This window comes from Chiloscyllium punctatum, chromosome 3 (genome assembly GCF_047496795.1).
Source record: "Chiloscyllium punctatum isolate Juve2018m chromosome 3, sChiPun1.3, whole genome shotgun sequence".
NCBI lineage: Eukaryota > Metazoa > Chordata > Chondrichthyes > Orectolobiformes > Hemiscylliidae > Chiloscyllium > Chiloscyllium punctatum.
The window spans coordinates 143,346,954-143,364,875 of NC_092741.1; the positions used below are offsets into that span (position 1 = coordinate 143,346,954).

At 41.2% G+C, this 17,922-nt stretch overlaps 1 protein-coding gene across 15 annotated transcripts in view; it reads left to right on the plus strand.

Moving 5' to 3' along the window:
• The window catches only part of greb1 (growth regulating estrogen receptor binding 1), a 314,458-nt gene that overhangs the window by 214,169 nt on the left and 82,367 nt on the right, over window positions 1-17,922 (plus strand). For all 15 annotated transcript variants that reach the window (XR_011955202.1, XM_072561932.1, XM_072561938.1 and 12 more), the window contains 4 exons: window positions 1,232-1,354; window positions 2,309-2,506; window positions 7,995-8,175; window positions 15,522-15,708. Coding sequence is in view for 14 of the 15 variants with exons in the window: in XM_072561932.1 (XP_072418033.1) it covers window positions 1,232-1,354; window positions 2,309-2,506; window positions 7,995-8,175; window positions 15,522-15,708 (689 nt within the window). In the remaining variant the exon portion in view is untranslated. The remainder of the gene's footprint in view (window positions 1-1,231; window positions 1,355-2,308; window positions 2,507-7,994; window positions 8,176-15,521; window positions 15,709-17,922) is intronic.

Sequence of the window (17,922 nt, forward strand, 5' to 3'; positions counted from 1 at the left end):
GTCATCATAGACAATGCTGGAGTGGTCTATCAGCAGGTCTGTGATACTACACTGGTCACAGTCCATGAAATCAGTCCAGATGTTAGAGACGCAACACAAGAGACGCAGTAAGCTATTCAATAAGTACTTGCAAAACTCTATATGAGAGAATTTCAGAACACATCATTTCCTTTTGAATCAATAGAGTTAAAGTCCCAGCTCTCTGCTTTGGAAAGAAAAATGCAAGTTCAAGAGGAATTGGCTGCATAATTAGCAGGAGAGTTCCAGACTTGAGAATCCCATCTTTGAGATGATAATGTCTTCAGGAGATATCTGTGCTCAGTTCGCAATGATGAATGAAGAGCTGAGAGGGAAAGAAAGGTAATAGTATCATCAATGTAATTAAAGCATTACCAGTTGAGATGTATGTAAACTTGCATGTAAAACTGATCAAGCCCACCAGAAGCAGCAATGGAAACACAGGCCTGACTTCAAAGCAACGCCAGAGAAAATGAGGGCAAGTTGTACAGTGCACACAACATGGAATGTCAAATCACTCCATTCAGAAGCAGATGCTGGTGTGATAAAACTGGAGCAGAGTATAAAGGAAACCAAACTACTTCCGAAGCAATAAGTGGAAGTGCAGGTATCAACAAAAACAAAAAGTTAAAAAAAAAGAACTGAAGAGAATGGACAGTCATTAGCGTAGTTTACGAGGAGAGAAATGTGCAGGGTCAACAGAAGTCTCAAACTTTGAGAGAATGGGAAGAATCCAGCAGGAAAAGACAAAGCTTTAAAAAATGCTGGGAGCTTTTAGGCAACACAGCAATAAATGTCAGGAATATTTGGACCACTCAGAACTCTGTCTTGGCCGCAGTGCATCAGGATAAGAAAAATTCAGGAACAGCAACTCCAATCCATGGTGGAAAACGTGAACATTGATGACCATAGAAATCAGTGACACCCCTAACGTCACCATCACAGGATCTGGACGTTTCAGAAAATTTAGACATAATGGAGATGCATTGGTGCATTTGATATTGTGTTGTGGCTTCTTTCAGAGAGGTGGAATATGTTGTATGTGCACTTTCCCTTGAAAGACTGCATGTGCCGTATGTGTACAGTGTTGAACTTAGAATGTGTTTTACCGTTTTCAATAAACTAAGTCACAAGATTAATCAATCCCTGACATGCAATGAATTATTATGTTATAATTATTAACTTTTCTGCATTCTGTACCTATTTTGATTAGAAGGAGATATCGACACGCTCTTAGAAAAGTATAGTCTGGCAAAGAATGGTCAAGGCTCTTCTCTCACTACTTCCTTCAAGAAATTCGATGACAGCACAACCCAGAGACCAGCCATTTGTTCAGGTAAACGTCCAAACCCACTTCCTTCACAATTTATATGTCATTAGAAGCATTTGGGAACATTAAGTGTGATCCAGGAACATTCAAACCACTTGTTGGAAGTCAAAGGTCACTCCTGCGATCAGTGGAAGAATGTTAATTGGCGCAGTCTTGTGGAAATGGACTTTATGGCTGTCACATCTAGATGGGAAGGTGGAAGACACAGTGTTAACGTTCCCTGTCACCATGAGTGACTCCTTCTACCCCACCCCTCATCATCCTAACATTGGAACACTACCACCTTCCCACTCTAGCCCTCATTAAGTTCTGGTTCTGGGTGGCAAGGTCCAAGTTTGAACATCCTTCCCTGCCATCAAATGGGGCTGTCTTATTTTCATGACTGAGGGATTTGACCACAGGCAGCGGCGTGGCCATCTTCCCGCCTTTGGGTTTGACTCACTTGCTTGTCATCCCACCATTTCCCTCCCTTGCCATCACCATTCCCAATCTCAGAACTTGGTGCCTCAATCAGCATTGTGCTTTCCCTTCCATCATGAGAGTCTGGAGCACAGTGGACTACTGGAACTCCCTCCCTCTCATTGGCAGGTTGGACCTCCTGCTGCAAAATCTACTTTGAGACCTAATAATTCAGGACAGTTCTGCCCATGAAGAAAAGTTGGTGGACAAATGAGAGACTAGGATTCATTATGTGATGAATGATGGAACAAAATCATCTGTGAATATTTGTTCAGTATTATAGTTCATTTTAAGTGAAGGTGATGAATGAGTTGCAGTTTTTTTCTCTGGTGATAGACTGTATGCTTTTAGTTTGGATGACTGGAAGAATACTATCAAATCTGTACAATTGTCAATTTATTCAGTTTGAATACATAGGCAAACCAATTCAATAATCTGACATTTTAAGAAGTTATGCATTTGCTGGATTTTGTCCTTTTAATGTCTATTTGGGTTCCACAGTTTCTAACAAAGGAACATGCCAGATTCATCCAGTTCAGCTTGCAGTGGCTCGAAAGTTACTGTCTCATGTCTGCGCAATTGCTGATTCCAGCACGCAAAACCTGGATTTGGGCTCCTTTGAGAAAGTGGACTTCCTTATTTTGGTGCCTCCATCGGAAGTTGCCTACCAACAGACTATGTTGCGCGTCAAGCAGTCAGGTTGGTATTTATGCTCCCAGTGGTTTAGCTCAGTTGGCTGGGTGGCTGGTTTCTCATGCAGAACAATGCCAACAGCGTGGGTTCAATCACTGCCCTTACTGGGGTTACAGTGAAGGACTTTTCTTCCCAATCTCTCTCCACACCAGAGGTATAGTGACCCTCAGGTTAAACGGCCACCAGTCAGTCATTTCTCTCCAATGAGAGAGCAGCCCTTTCATCCCAAAGGACTACAACAAGGAAGAGAAATTTGTATATCCTCATGATGATAATTTTCAGAAATCCCAAAAGAAAAATGGAATCAAGATTAGAGTGGTGCTGGAAAAGCACAGCAGGTCAGGCAGCATCCGAGGAGCAGGAAAATCGACGTTTCGGGCATTCCTGACGAAGGGCTTTTGCCCGAAACGTCGATTTTCCTACTCCTCGGACACTGCGTGACCCGCTGTGCTTTTCCAGCACCACTCTAATCTTAACTCTAATCCCCAGCATCTGGAGTATGCACTTCTGCCAAGGCAAATGGAATGTTGAGTTTTATTTCAACAGGAATGGAGTATAAAAGAAGGGAGGTTTTGTTAGAACTGTAGAAGACACTAGCCATACCACAGCTGGAATACTGTTTTGGGTCTCTTATTTAAGACAAGATATATTGGTATTAGAGACAGTCCAGAGAAGGCTCCCTCAGCTGATCCCAGATACAGATTAATTTTTGTATGAGGAGAGTTTGATTAGGTTGGACATGTACTCATTGGAATTCATAAGAATAGGATGCAACATACAAGATTCTTAGGGGAAATGACAGGGTAGATATGGAAAGGATGGTTCAGCTTGTGGAAGAATCTAGGACCAGAGAGCATGATCAGAGTACAAGGATACCCATTTAAAACAGCAATGAGGAATTTCTTCTCTGAGAGGGAAGTGAACTTGTAAAATTCTTTACCGCAGAGATCTATTGAAGCTGGGTGGCTAGGTATATTCAAGGCTGAGATAGGTAGGCTTTTAATGAGTAAGGGAATCAAGAGTTGTGGGGAAAAGGCCAGAAAGTGGATTTGAGGATTACCAGATCACCCATGATCTCGTTGAATGGTAGAGTAGATGTCTTTTAAACGTAGCAATTGTATTAGCCTCCACCACTTCCGCTGGCAGCTCATTCCATGCATGCACCAACCTGTGCGTGAAAAATTTGCCCTTTGGGTTCCTTTTATATTTTTCCTCTCTCACCTGTGCCCTTTAGTTTTGGACTCCTCCATCCCAGGGAAAAGTCTATTTATCCTATGCATGCCCTTCATGATTTTATAAACCTCTATAAAGGCACCCTGCAGCCTTTGGCCCTCCAGGGAAAATTAGTCACAGTCTGTTTAGCTTCTCCCTATACCTCAAACTCCTCAACCCTGGCAACATTCTTGTAAATTCTTTTTGAACTCTCTCAAGTTTCACAACATGCTTCCTATAGCAAGGAGACCAGAATTGCATGCAGTATTCTAAAAGGAGCCTAACCAATGTCCTGTACAGCCACAACATGAACTCCCAACTCAAATTCTCAATTCACTGACCAATAAAGGCAACCAAATCAAAAGCCTTTTTCACTATCCTATCTACCTGCAACTCCACTTTCAAGGAACAATGAATCTGCACTTTGAGGTCTCTTTCTTCAGCAACACTCCCCAAGACCTTACCATTAAGTATATAAGACAGCCCTGATTTGCCTTTCCAAAATGCAGCACCTCCCATTTATCAAAATCAAACTTCATCTGCCACACCTCAGCTCATTGGCCCATCTGATCAAGATCCTTTTGTATTCTGAGGTAACCTTCTTCGCTGTTCACTTCCAATTTTCATGTCATCTGAAAACTTACTAACCATGCCTCTCATGTTCACATCTAAATTATTTATATAAATGATAAAAAGCAGTGGACCCAGCACCGATCCTTGTGGCAAACCACTGGTCACAGGCCTCCAGTCTGAAAAGCAATCCCCCATCACTACCCTCTGTCTTTTACCTTCCAGCCAGTTCTATATCTAAATGGCTAGTTCTTCCTCTATTCTGTGTGATTTAGCTTGCTAACTCGTCTCTCATGGGGAACCTTATTGAACGCTTTACTGAAGCCCATATAGATCACGTCCACCACTCTGCCCTCATCAATCCTCTTTGTTACTTGTTCAAAAAATTCAATCAAGTTCGTGAGACACAATCTCCCACACAAGAAGCCATGTTGACTATCCCTAATCAGTCCTCGTCTTTCCAAATCCATATAAATCCTGTCCCTCAGGATTCCCTCCAACAACTTGCTCACCACTGATGTCAGGCTCACTGGTTTATAGTTCTCTGGCTTTTCCTTATCACTTTTTAAAATAGTGGTACCATGTTAGCTAACCTCCAGTCTTCTGGCACCTCACCTGTAACTATCGATGATACAAGTAAATCAACAAGGGGCCCAGCAATCTTTTCCCTCACTTCCAAGAGAGTACTAAGGTACACCTAATCAGGTCCCAGAGATTTATCTACTTTTATGCATTTTAAGGCATCCAGCATCTCCTCCTCTGTAATGTGGACATTTTTCAAGATGTCACTATTTATTTCCCCATGTTCTCTATCTTCCATATACTTCTCCACAGCAAACCCTGATGCAAAATACTCATTTAATATCTCCCCCATCTCCTGTTGTTCCACAAGTAGGCTGCCTTGCTGATCTTTAAGGGCCCTAATCTCTCCCTAGTTACTCTTTTGTCCTTAATGTATTTGTAGAATTGCTTTGGTTTCTCCTTAACTCTACTTGCAAAAGCTATTTCATGTCCCCTTTTTATGCATCTGGTTTCCCTCTTAGATATACAGAGGAGCCTCGATTATCCGAACGAGCTGGGCGGGAAGTATTTCATTCAGATAATTGATTATTTGGATAACTGATTCAATGCTTCTCCTCTGGGACTCAGTTTTCTGAAGTTTCCTTTCCCCTCACTCTGCTTGCCTGGCTACCCCTCTCTGTCTCAGGATTTGTTTCTGAGCAGAGACACGCTTGTGTGTAAGGGACCTGCAGCATTGCTGAAGCATGTCCCCACTGCTGCTTCACTTCAATGGGATTGACAGAGTGAGCACTTGACTTGTCTGTTCCCTGTTCAGGAGTCTAGGCAGCAGCACACCGTGCAACCCCCCCCCCCCCCCCCCCCACCCCACCCCCCCCCCACCCCAAACCCCCAAAACGCATCCCCACCTTGCCCCCGCTCCTGGAATGGAGGCAGCAGCCAGACTGGACACCAACAGCAAGACTGCTGTTGCCTTTGGGGGGTTAATTTCAAAATAGCACACACGCATTCACACACGCACACACTCACACACGCGCGCGCACACACTCATGCATGTATATACATGCATGCGTGCACACATGCACACAAGCACGCATGTATATACACAAACGCACGTACATGCACACACACACATGTATATACACACACGCGTGCGTGCATGTAAACACACACACACACACACACACGCATGCATGTATATACACACACACACCTTTTTGACAAGTTCCCACTCTGCCCTGTACAGGACAATGTTGGAGAGATTATATGGGGAATGGGGGTTTAGGGTGTACCTCTGTGTAGATCTCTAGAGAAAGTGTGGGGAGAGAGAGAGAGAGAGAGGGCGGGCAGTCAGTCATTTGGAGACTGTGCCTGTGCTCCCAGGACTGTTCTCAGCAGCATTTCATTAAGCCGGGTTCATTTTTAATCATTGTTAACAAAAACGTGGTCAGCATTGGTAACGCCTCTTTGATGTAATATTTCTATCGGAACCTTGAGATCTTCTTCACATAATCTGAAATTCAGATAATCGAGGTTCCTCTTTACCACTACTGCTTTTATACTCTTCTAGAGAATCATTTAATTTCTGCTGTCTATTGCTGCCATATGCTTCCTTCTTATTCTTGACCAGAACCTCAATTTCTCTAGTCATCCAGCATTCCCTACACCTACCAGTCTTGCCTTTCACCCTAACAGGAACATAGTCTTTGACTCTCATTATCTCATTTTTGAAGGCTGCCCATTTTCCAGCCGTACCTTTATCTTTGAACACCCACCTCTAATCAACCTTTGAAAGTTCTTCCCTAAATTGGCCTTCCTCCAATTTAGAACTTTAACTTTTCCATCACTATTTTAAAACTAATAGAATTATGGCCACTAGCCCCAAAGTGCTCCCCCAATGACTCTTCAGTCACCTGCCCTGCCTTATTTCCCAAGAGTAAGTCAAGTTTTGCACCTTCTCCATAGGTTCATCCACACACTGAATTAGAAAACTTTCTTGTATACACTTAACAAAGCCCTCTCCATCCAAGTCATGGACACTATGGCAGTCCCAGTCTGCGTTTGGAAACATGAATGAATCTTATAGACAATAAGACAATGGAGCAGAATGTTTACTGACCCAGTCTGCAGAAAGTTGTAAAGACAAATCCTGTGCAGGTTTACTTCCACAATCCAACATTGGTATTACAGATTCAGTGGCCCCGATTGACTTGATAACCTAGTCAGAAATGCTTAAGATGACTGGTGGCCTCAACAACCATTATATCCTTACTGGGGATTGGAAGTGAAGGGCTTTTCAATTTTGTGAAGGCAAGGTTAAGCTTTTAATGTGGGCAGCCCTTGTGTTGGGCATCCAGGAGCTGATGTGTGAGATTAGGGTTGGATCATGTTGGGCGAACTGGAGCCTGGGATGAGGTGAGCACAGCCTTGTCAGAAATCTCACGGTGGGATGGTGGCTCAGTATCTTATTTAAAGGTGCGCCTCACTTTCTTGGCTTGGATCGGTAACTTTCAGGACAAAGTGAGGTCTGCAGATGCTGGAGATCAGAGCTTAAAAATGTGTTGCTGGAAAAGCGCAGCAGGTCAGGCAGCATCAAAGGAACAGGAGAATCGATGTTTCGGGCAAAAGCCCTTCATCAGGAATAGAGGATACCTGATATATCTCTGTAAGGAAAAGGACAATTGCATTTCATAACTATTTTCCTGACTTAATTATCATAGAATCACAGCACTGTGGAAATAGATCACTTGGCCCACTGTCTCCATACTGATCCACCAAAGAGGAACCCACCCTCTCTCTGATCCCTGTAACCCTGTACATCCCAAGGCTAATCCACCTAATTTATACATCTCCAGACACTGTGGGCAATTTAGCATGGCCAGTTCGACCTAACCTGCATATCTTTGGATTGTGGTTATTACTAATTGATATTTAGGATTTCAATGCAAATCTCAATGTTTTTAACCATCATCTACATCTTTGAACCAGTTGAGGAATTACATCTGACTTGAAACCTTTTATTTAAAATAAGCTGCGCTGAAAATTCAACAGCATATTATCAGAAGTTAATCTTTGACAATTAAGCATGGCTATAATATTTTTAAGAACCCAAAGCAAATTTTGTAATTGATCCACTGTTGGGATTGATACACAGCAAAGTCTAAACTCCAACTCTTGCCTGTATTTTTTGCAGGGATTTTGGTAGAACTTGGGTTGGAAACAGAGTGTACAGCAAATCAATGCGCAGAGCAGTATGTTATGAAGCTTACTGCAGAAGCTCAGGGGAAGTTTGAAGGCTTCCAGCAAAGAGCATTAAAAAGTCCTTACACACTCTTCATACTGATCCATGACCATGCACACTGGGATTTGACCAGGTAAACTCTGAAATGTGTTTTATTCTTTAAAGCTTTGTGGACCAGATGTCTGATAAATCCGAAGTTGCATCTGCTTCTTCACCATATCTAGAACTTGAATTGTGGTTTTATTGTGATTATTTTATTTACTTTTTAAATTAAACTTTACTTTAAAAATATACATGCCATTGTTCAAAGTAGAGTCGTGTGACCCTTTTTCTGCTGTTATTAACTGAATGTGATATCTATTATATTAGTGACATCACAGGGTGGGCTTTGTAAGCTCTGCTGCCTCTTACAATGTGGATGTGAACTGACCCCCTCTTTACCTTCTGAGAATTTAGGGACAAACAGGACCTTAATATTGTTTACAAGAAAAGAAATCACCGGAGAATCTCAGTGGATCTGGCAGCATCTGTCCTTAAGAATGGTCACTGAACCTTAAACATTAACTCTGCTTTCTCTCCACGGATGCTGTCAGACCTGCTGAGTTTCTCCAGCGCTTTCTCGTTTTTGTGTTTCAGATCTGCAGTGCATTGTTTTAGCTAAGAATATTATTTATTTTGGTGGTGGTGGTGGAGAGATCATGTTGCTGGACTATTAACCTATAGGCCCAGCTAAATGATCTTGAAATCCCACCATGACAGGTGGTGGTACTTAAATCCAGTTAATACACCGAGAATGAAAAGGTGGTCTAATAGTCACTCTTGTTTGTCTTTGAATAGTACCCATGAGATCTTTTACATCTGCTTGGGAAGGAATGTGAAGCCTCAATTTCATATCCCCTCCCAAGGCAGCATTGCATTGCTCTGCACTGTCATGAATGGCTGATTTTTCCCATGTTTTGAGGATGTCAATTTTCGAGAGTTCCCTCCTGGTGATTATACTCTACCGCCAGGACCTTTTGCCATTCAAGCTATCGATGTTATATTTAAGCCGAGTTCAAAGGCTGCAAAACAGGATCTGCCTTTATTGGGGTGCTGTACACTTGGCAAGACCTTGAAGGGGTGTGACAGATTGGCATCCTGCTTTGCCAACTGGGAGTACCTTGTGACTCTGAAGGGCTGCTGGAGACCAGACCCTTATTCTGTTCCCGGATGTTTCAAATTGTTTTCTCACCACTTTACCAGACAGGATGTCTTTTCTTTGATGCACAGCATAAGATAACAAGAAACAAGAGCAGGAGTAGGCTGTCTGGCATCTGGAACCTGCTCTACCATCCAATAATCTGATTGTGGCCTTAGCACCACTTTCCTGCTTTTCTACTATATTGGAGGATGTTTTTCTTGTTTTGTATCATGTCGTTGGATATAAAATAGTTTTTCAAAGTTTCCATCAGTTCCTTATTTCTAAAGTTGTTTCCCAATCTCATCATTGAAGGGGTCAATGCTTCCCTTGGCTACAGTCTTGCTGTTTGTATACTTACAAGAGCTTTTAATAGAGGCTCTCAATAGAATATATCTTTGCTGTAATTGATGAATTATCTCTTTAAACATCTATAATTTCTTACCTACCATCTTGTCTCTTAATCTATTTTCCCAATTCAGAGTCATAGAGTCATAGAATCATAGCCTTATACAGCTCAGAAATAGACCCTTCGGTCCAACCAGTTCATGCTGAATATAATCCCAAACTAAACTAGACCCACCTGATGAAGGGCTTTTGCCTGAAACGTCGATTTCGCTGCTCGTTGGATGCTGCCTGAATTGCTGTGCTCTTCCAGCACCACTAATCCAGTATAGACCCACCTGCCTACTCCTGGTCCATATTCCTGCAATTTCCTATTCACGTACTTATCCAAATGTCTTTCAAATGTTATAATTGTGCCCACATCCACCACTTTCTCAGGAAGTTTCATTCCAAACGTGAACTCTCCTCTGTGTAAAACATTTTCTCCTCATGTCTTTTTTAAATCTCTCTCCTCTCACCGACCCCTCGTCTTGAAATCCTCATTCTAGGGACAAGACACCTACCAGTATCCCTACCTATCCCCCTCATGATCCCCCTCATAAACTTCAAGAAGGTCACCTCTCAACCTTCTATGCTCCAGTAAAAAAAGTCCCAGTCTATCCCGCCTTTCTTTATCTTTTTAAAAGTCTGTAATTAAGTTTAAGATACTACGTTTAGACCCAGATTTCGCATCATCAAACTGAATGTGAAATTTCTTATGTTGTGATCACTTTTTCTGAAGGATCCTTTATTATGGGATCATTAATCAATCCCCCTCATTTCATATTGCCGGTTTTAAAACAGCCTGATTCCTGGATAGTCCAATCAATGGAGAGGAGCACCTTTCTTATAAATCCCTATTATATATACTTCACAGAATATATCATTTATACTTTGTGCTATGTGAATTGTGGGATTTATATGGATAATTTTAATATTAATTGTTTGGATATCTGGCTTTGAGCTAGTAATTGATGGGTTTCTCTGTGTGTCTGAAGGTAATAATTAAATTATACACATTTCTACAACAATGTCAATTTCATCTTAAAAAATAGTCTTTGAAATCTGGCTGTAGACTGAATGTTGTTCTTGTGCACTGATAGACTTTTGTTTATTTTAGCGTGTTGGTGATCCAGCCTGGCAAAAAATAGGGCAAATAATAGAGATTGGTTAGAGAGTTCTGGAATCTGTTTATTTTTCAACTTCAGGGAAACGCCCATAGTTGAGGAGAGAGATTTTTAGTTTCGTTTTTGACTTTGAGTAGTGGCGTTAGTCCTGCAAAGATCTTGGAACAGGATGGCTGTATAGAGCAGCACACCTAAGAAAGGAATGAGAGATTTAATAAATGAGATTCCTTGGAGTGAAAATTTAGTGTCAGCCCCAGACCAGAAGTATTGGGATAAAAGCTGGGAAGTGGTTATTTAAACTGAGTGCATTAAAGCTCAAAGATATGGTAACTCCAGGAAGAAGTTATTTGCAGTTTCAGTTGAAGCCACAAGTGACTTAGAGCCGACTGAGTTGTTATGTACAGGAGCTGTGGTGTGTGACATTTTAAAACCTGTATTGGGGTGTTTTGGGTATTATGCAAAAGATGCTCAGTTTCTTTACAACTTATGTAGGTGTGTTTTGGGAAGAATAGTTTGGTTATATATTGAAATTTTTGAACTTGCATTATAATTCATTATTTGGCAGGTTCAATTGGATGATTTATTGGTAGAAATAATATCCAAAGATATAGGGGTAAAGCAAGAGTTTGACAGCAGGTAATAATGCTGATTTGAACAGTCAGGGCTGACATGATAGGCCAAATTGCCTCCTCCTTCTGTACCACACTGTGCTGATTCTATGGTAGATAGTTCAGATGATTCTATTTTATCTCCATTGCTTTCTCAATAAACCACTGTTTTGTTCTTAAAGCAAAATGTGCAGCAATGCATGTTGATGTTTCAACAAAAGAAGTCTTCATTAAGACAAGTAAAAATGTTACTTGACAAGTCAAATTTCTGACTGGGAACTGGCTTGTCTGGTAAAACCGTCTGCTGCGATCGTAATGTCTGTACTACAGTGTAGGAAGATCTATAAACTACTCCCACCATGACTTCTTTCCCTTGTCTTTCCATATCTCAACCCAAACTGATTCTACTGGTTCTGAAGAAGGGTCACTGGATCTGAAACATTAACTCTAATTTCTCTTCACAGATACTGCCAAATCCTGAGTTTGTTCAGCAATTTCTGTTTTTGTTTCTGATTTTCAGCATCCACAGATTCTACATCTTGACCTTCTGAACCAAATCATTTCATACTCCTATTTTGATGTTTTGTTTTGCGAAGAGAGCTGCCTGTATGTCCTTGCTTACCATGACCTGGTTGTACTGCTCGTAAACAAAACTTATGTACATGTGACAATAAATCAAATTAAATCAAATACTAACTAGTATACCTAGTTAACTTATAAAGCAAATACAGTGCTTGTATCTCCTGGATCTTGTTTAAGCAACTGCCTCAATTTAGAGAAGGAATTCTGCGAAAATCAGAAACCAATTAAGTACCTGCAAACTGAATTAATCCCTCTCCTCCACCATTCTGAAGTCTTGCTGTTTCTTGCTCCTTCTTGTGGACTGCTTCTTGACATGTGAATGATCAGACCAGTAGTCCTCAATCTTACACTATCACATTGACCAGAAACTGAACTGGGCTGGTCATAGAAATACAATGGCAACGGTAGCAGACCAGAGGCGAGGAATACTGCAGCAAGTAACTCCCCAAAGCCTGTCCATCACCTACAGGGCAGGAGTCAGGAATGTGATGGAATACTCTCACATGCCTCAATAAGTACAGCTCAAGGAAAAGTCAAGAAGCATGACACACATCCAGGACAAAGCAGCCAACTTGATTGGTATTAATTCCCTCCACCACTGTTGCAGCAGTGTGTACTGTCTAAGATTTTAAGTTGGATTGATGGTAGGAGACAGAGGGTGAGGATAGAGGGTTGTTGTTCAGAGTGGAGGCCTGTGACCACTGGTGTGTTGGGTCCACTGCTGTTTTTCATTTGTATAAATGATTTGGATATGAATACTGGAGGTATGGTTCGTACGTCATTAAAATGGATGGCCTAGTGCACAGTGAAGAAGGTTATCTAAGTACAAAGGGATCTTGATCCATTGGAGCAATGGGCTGAGGAGTGGCAGATGGAATTTAATTCAGATGAATGTGAGACGTTGCATTTTGGTAAGACAAACCAGGGCAGGACTTACACAGTTAATGGTAGGGCACGAGGGAGTGTTGTCAAACAGAGACTTTGGGAGTGTAGTACATAGTTTGTTAAGTGACATCAGAGGTACACAGAGTGATGAAGAAGGCGTTTGGCAGGGTTGTCTTCATTGGTGAGTACAGGAGTTGGGATGCCATGTTACAGCTGTACAAGACATTGGTAAGGCCACATTTGGAGTACTGCGAATAATTCTATTCACCCTGGAAAGGATGCAAAAAAGATTTACAGGAGGTTACTGAGACTGGAAATTTGAGTAATAAGGAGAGGCAGGATAGACCAGAGCTTTTGTTTTCCTGGAGTGTGGAAAGCTGAGGGGTGACATTATAAAGTTTTATAAAATCATGAAAGGCATATGTAAGGTGAATAGACAAGAACTCTTCCCCAGGGTAAGGGAATCCATAACGTGTGGGTAGAGGTTTAAGGTGAGAGGGGAAAGATTTATAAGGGACCTGATGGGCAACGTTTTCACACAGAGGGTGATGTCTCAATGGAAAAAACTTCCAGAGGAAGTGATAGATTCAGGCACAGTTACAACATTTAAAAGACAATTGCACAGATTAGATTAGATTACTTACAGTGTGGAAACAGGCCCGATCCATGGATAGGAAAGGTTTAGTGGGGTATGGTTAGAGGTGAAAGAATAAAAGGGAACCTGAGGGCAACTGTTTTACACAGAGGGTGGTATGCATATGGAATGAGCTGCCAGAGGAAGTGGTTGAGGTGGGTACATTAACAACATTTAAAGGGCATATGTCAATTACACGGATAGGAAAGGATTAGAAGGATACGGGCCAAGTGCGGGGAAATGGGATAAGTCTGGACGGGCATTTTTGTCAGCATGGACCAGTTTGGGCCAAAGAGTCTGTCTCTGTGCTGTGGGATTCTATGGCTATGCCTCTATGTGGGCTAAGTACAAGAAAGTGGGAATAATTCAGTTTAGGAAATCTTGTTGGCATGTGTGAGGCTGAAGGGCTTATTTCTGTATGACTCTATGACTTTATGACAAGGTGCATTGCAGAAATTCACCAAAGATCCTTAGGCAGCACCTTCCAAACCCATGACCCTTTCCATCTGGAAGGACTTGGACCTTCAAGTTCCCCTCCAAGGCACTCACCACCCTGATTTGGAAATATATCGCCGTTCCTTTGTTGTTGCTGGGTCGAAATCCTAGAATTCCCTCCCTAATGGGTCTACCTACAGCATATGGACTTCAGTGGTTCAAGAAGGCAGCTTACCACCATCTTCTCAAGAGCGATGAAGGATGGACAAAAAGTGCTGACCCAGCCAGCGAGGCCCACAGCTCATGAATGAATAAAAAAAATTCCCTCACTCATTACAATCTCACCTTACATACTCAGTCGAGCAGACTGCTGTGATATTTTGTTCCATGTCTTTGCAAAAATGCCTCTTGTTTTTTACACAAGTGATAATTCCAAAGATCTGAAGTAGCCCACTGCCAGGTAACCACGCTACCTGATTAAGTATGCACCTGTCACTAGCAGCGTAGGCATCTCCTTCATCTGTCTCAAACTGCAAAAGAAATAACAAATTCATGTTAAAATTCAGCACCATGCCAAACTTGACCTTCAAAAGAGATTGATTCTTTAAACAGAGACTTCCTTCACACACACAATTCCTGAGTTTGGTATTTTGATACTCTGTGTAAATTGACCTGCAGGCTACTTACCATTTCTACTAGTTAAATTATGAAGGACATTCCCCTCAGTAACTGGACACCACTAAAATCAGCCCCTTAGCAAGCACCAGTAAAAAGCAGAGTTCTGACTTCTGTAGATCAAAGTTGGTGTGATCTTTCTTTCATCAGGTTCACCAGTTTTTGAAGTTTTTGTTGCTTGTCACTCAATGGTTTATACCAGCAACACAGTAGCCTTTTTTGAAGTTGTAATCTTGTGTATTGAAGAGTTTGTTAAACATTTTTTTTTAAAATCGACAAAGTAAGTTCAAAGTCCTCAGAGGTTCAAGCTTGTGCAGCAATTAGGTGTTAGCAACACAATGGAAGAATAATTGATGGCTGAGCAAAATTGACAACAAACGTGCTACTAATAAATCTGGTCAGACTCTGGTTTAGTGAATTACCTTCTCATTCTGCTCGTACATTGGAATTAGAATAAAGAACATCACATCGTACGTTGCTCACGTTTGCCAACACAGAGAGGGACATTCTTGGCTTTCAGCTGCCAGGGATCATTCAGCCATTCTCTAATTGAATTGGTTTCTATTTTGGGCAAAGTTTGATTAATGGTTGTGCAATGTGTTGACGCAGTAACTTTACCAGCAATCCATCTAAGAAAAGGGTTAGCCTTTCCACAGCCTACTGATACTATACGACTGTTTGGTTTTAATGAAAGATAAATGGATTTCTTAGATTGAGTGTACAGTCAACACATATAAGCATGCAACACTTTAGAACTAAGTTAACTTTTAACCTCTTGTTCCTAGTGATTTCATTTATTTCTACTGTCCTTAAACTTTAAGTGATTAGACATTTATTGTTTGCTGTTTCCAATTTTTCTGCAATTTGTTTGTATTAAGTGACAGTTTGCAATACGACTGTGTGTGTCTGTGTTTATGGATTTCCTGAAAGATCTCATTAATTCTCAGTATTGTGTTCTTATCTCGATTCCAGTGGGGGAATGTTTTCACAGAGTGAACCGTTTCTGGGCCTGGCTGATAGAATTGTGAACTGCAAAGAAATTAAAGAAGCACTGAACGTGTTGACACTCCAAGTTACATCTTTCCCCTACGTCCTTCAAACACAGCAGACCTACATCAGCCCCTACAATGAGATCCATTGGCCATCATCCTGCAACAGTGTAAATTTTACTGAAGTATTCCTAATGTTTATCAATTCAGTGTTGCTACAATGGAGTGATAGTGTGTAAAGGAACTGGCATCCTTTCTGCTAATCCTTAGAATTCTTAGGCTTAAAGGTTAATAAAACAATTGGAAAAAAGAAAATACTTGGTTGCTCCTTCCAAAGTTTATTGATGTAAAGCAGGTGCTGAAAGTACAACCAGGGGCGAGTGAGGGAAAGATAAGCCAACGCTTTTTATTCATATTGTCATTCATTAAGCAGTTTTGAAAACTGTGGATGAAATCATGATGGGGCATGTTTGTTCAGTGGGATAGCCAATTTATAATAATTAATCACTTGATTGGGGGAATCAAAATGGCTAAAATGATCAAAATGTGCTGTTACTTCTCAAAATTCAAATTCCAACAAAGTACTAGTTTTTTTTGAAAGCGACCTGAAGTGGCAGTAAAAGAGTAACAGATAATAATGGTGAGTGTTGTAAAATCATAGAGTGACACAGCATGGAAACAGATCCCTTCTGTCTAACTCATCTGCACTGACCAGACATGGCCAATCTGACCTAATTACATTTGTCAGCATTTGGCACATATTCCTCTAAACCCTTCCTATTCATATACCCACCTAGGTGTCTTTTAAATGTTGTAATTGTACCAGCCTCCACCACTTCCTTTGGCAGCTCATTCCAGACATGCACCACCCTCTGCATGAAAACGTTGCCCCTGGGGTTCTTTTAAAATCTTTCCCCTCTCGCCTTCAACCTATGCCCTCCAGTTTTGAACTCTCCCATCCTCGGAAAAAGACATTGGCTATTTAGCCTATCCATGCCCCGCGTGATTTTATAAACCTCTGTAAGTGCTTTGACCTACTTCACTCTATTTTGGACTCTTTAGGATTCTTGCCTGCACACTGATTAACGAACTGAAAACATGAGCAATCCCTGTGTATAATCTTAGCCAGTGTTTCTTCTGTAAGCAGACTCTGTATTTCCTCTCTCCCAAGGGGAATGTGGGCATTTAAAGGATTGACCCTGATCCAGAATGTATTACAAGGAGAATTGCAGATAACAGCCACATTTAACATAATTTATATCATCACATTAAATCTTTAAATCATCAGATACTCAAGAAATCCATGTCCAAATACACCAAGACCTGGACAATATCTAGACTTGGACTGATAGGTGGCAAATAAGTTAGCAGCACACAATTACCAGGCAATGACCATTTCCAGTAAGAGAGAATCTTACCATAGCCCCTTGGCCATTCAATGCATTACCATTGCTGAATACCCCATTAACAACATCCTGTGGCCTACCATCGACCAGAAACTAAATTGAATTAACCATTTGAATATTGTAGTTACAAGAGTAGTTAAAAAACTAGGAATCCTGCAATGAATAACTCACCTCTAGATTCCTCAAAGTCTGCCTGCAATCTACAAGACATGTGTCAGGCCTCTGATGGAATATTCCTTACTTGCCTGGATGAGTACAGCTTCAACAATATCTAAGAAGTTTGACGCTATCCAGGATAAAGCAGCTTACTTTACTGGCACCACATCCACAAACAATTCACTCTTACCACCACTACAGGATGCACTGCAGAAATTCACCAAAGGTCCTTAAACAGCCCCTTCCAAACCTACGGCCACTATCACCGAGAAAGATAAGAGCAGCAGAGACCATCCTGACTTGGGAATGCATTGCCGTCACTTAAATGTTGCTGCTTTCAAAGCCCTGGAGCTCCATCTCTAATGGCACTATGGGTCTACCTACAATAAACATGCTGTAGCAGTTCAAGAAGGCAGTCCACCTTCAACTTCTCATCAGGCAATTAGGGGCAGGTAGTAAATAATGACACAGCTAGCAACATCTGCATTCCATAAATAATTAATTAAAAATATTGTAAGAAACATTTTTACATAATTTTCTTTTTCTTAATGGGACATGAAGTTCCAAGTCAAAAAATTATGCTTCTCAAACCTACCCTGTACTGATAACATTCGCTTACAAATGTAGTCTTGTCTTCACTTTGCCTTTGAAACTGCACTCCATTATAGCATTATATTATGTGCCTGTGTGTGGAGCAGTCCTTTGTAAGAAAACTTAACATAACTGTCAGTTTTTTGAGGAATTAATCTCTTGTAAATAACTGCAGTTTGAAATAGGAAAAGATTTTGGACTGATACTTCTTCTTTGGACAATGGGTCTCAG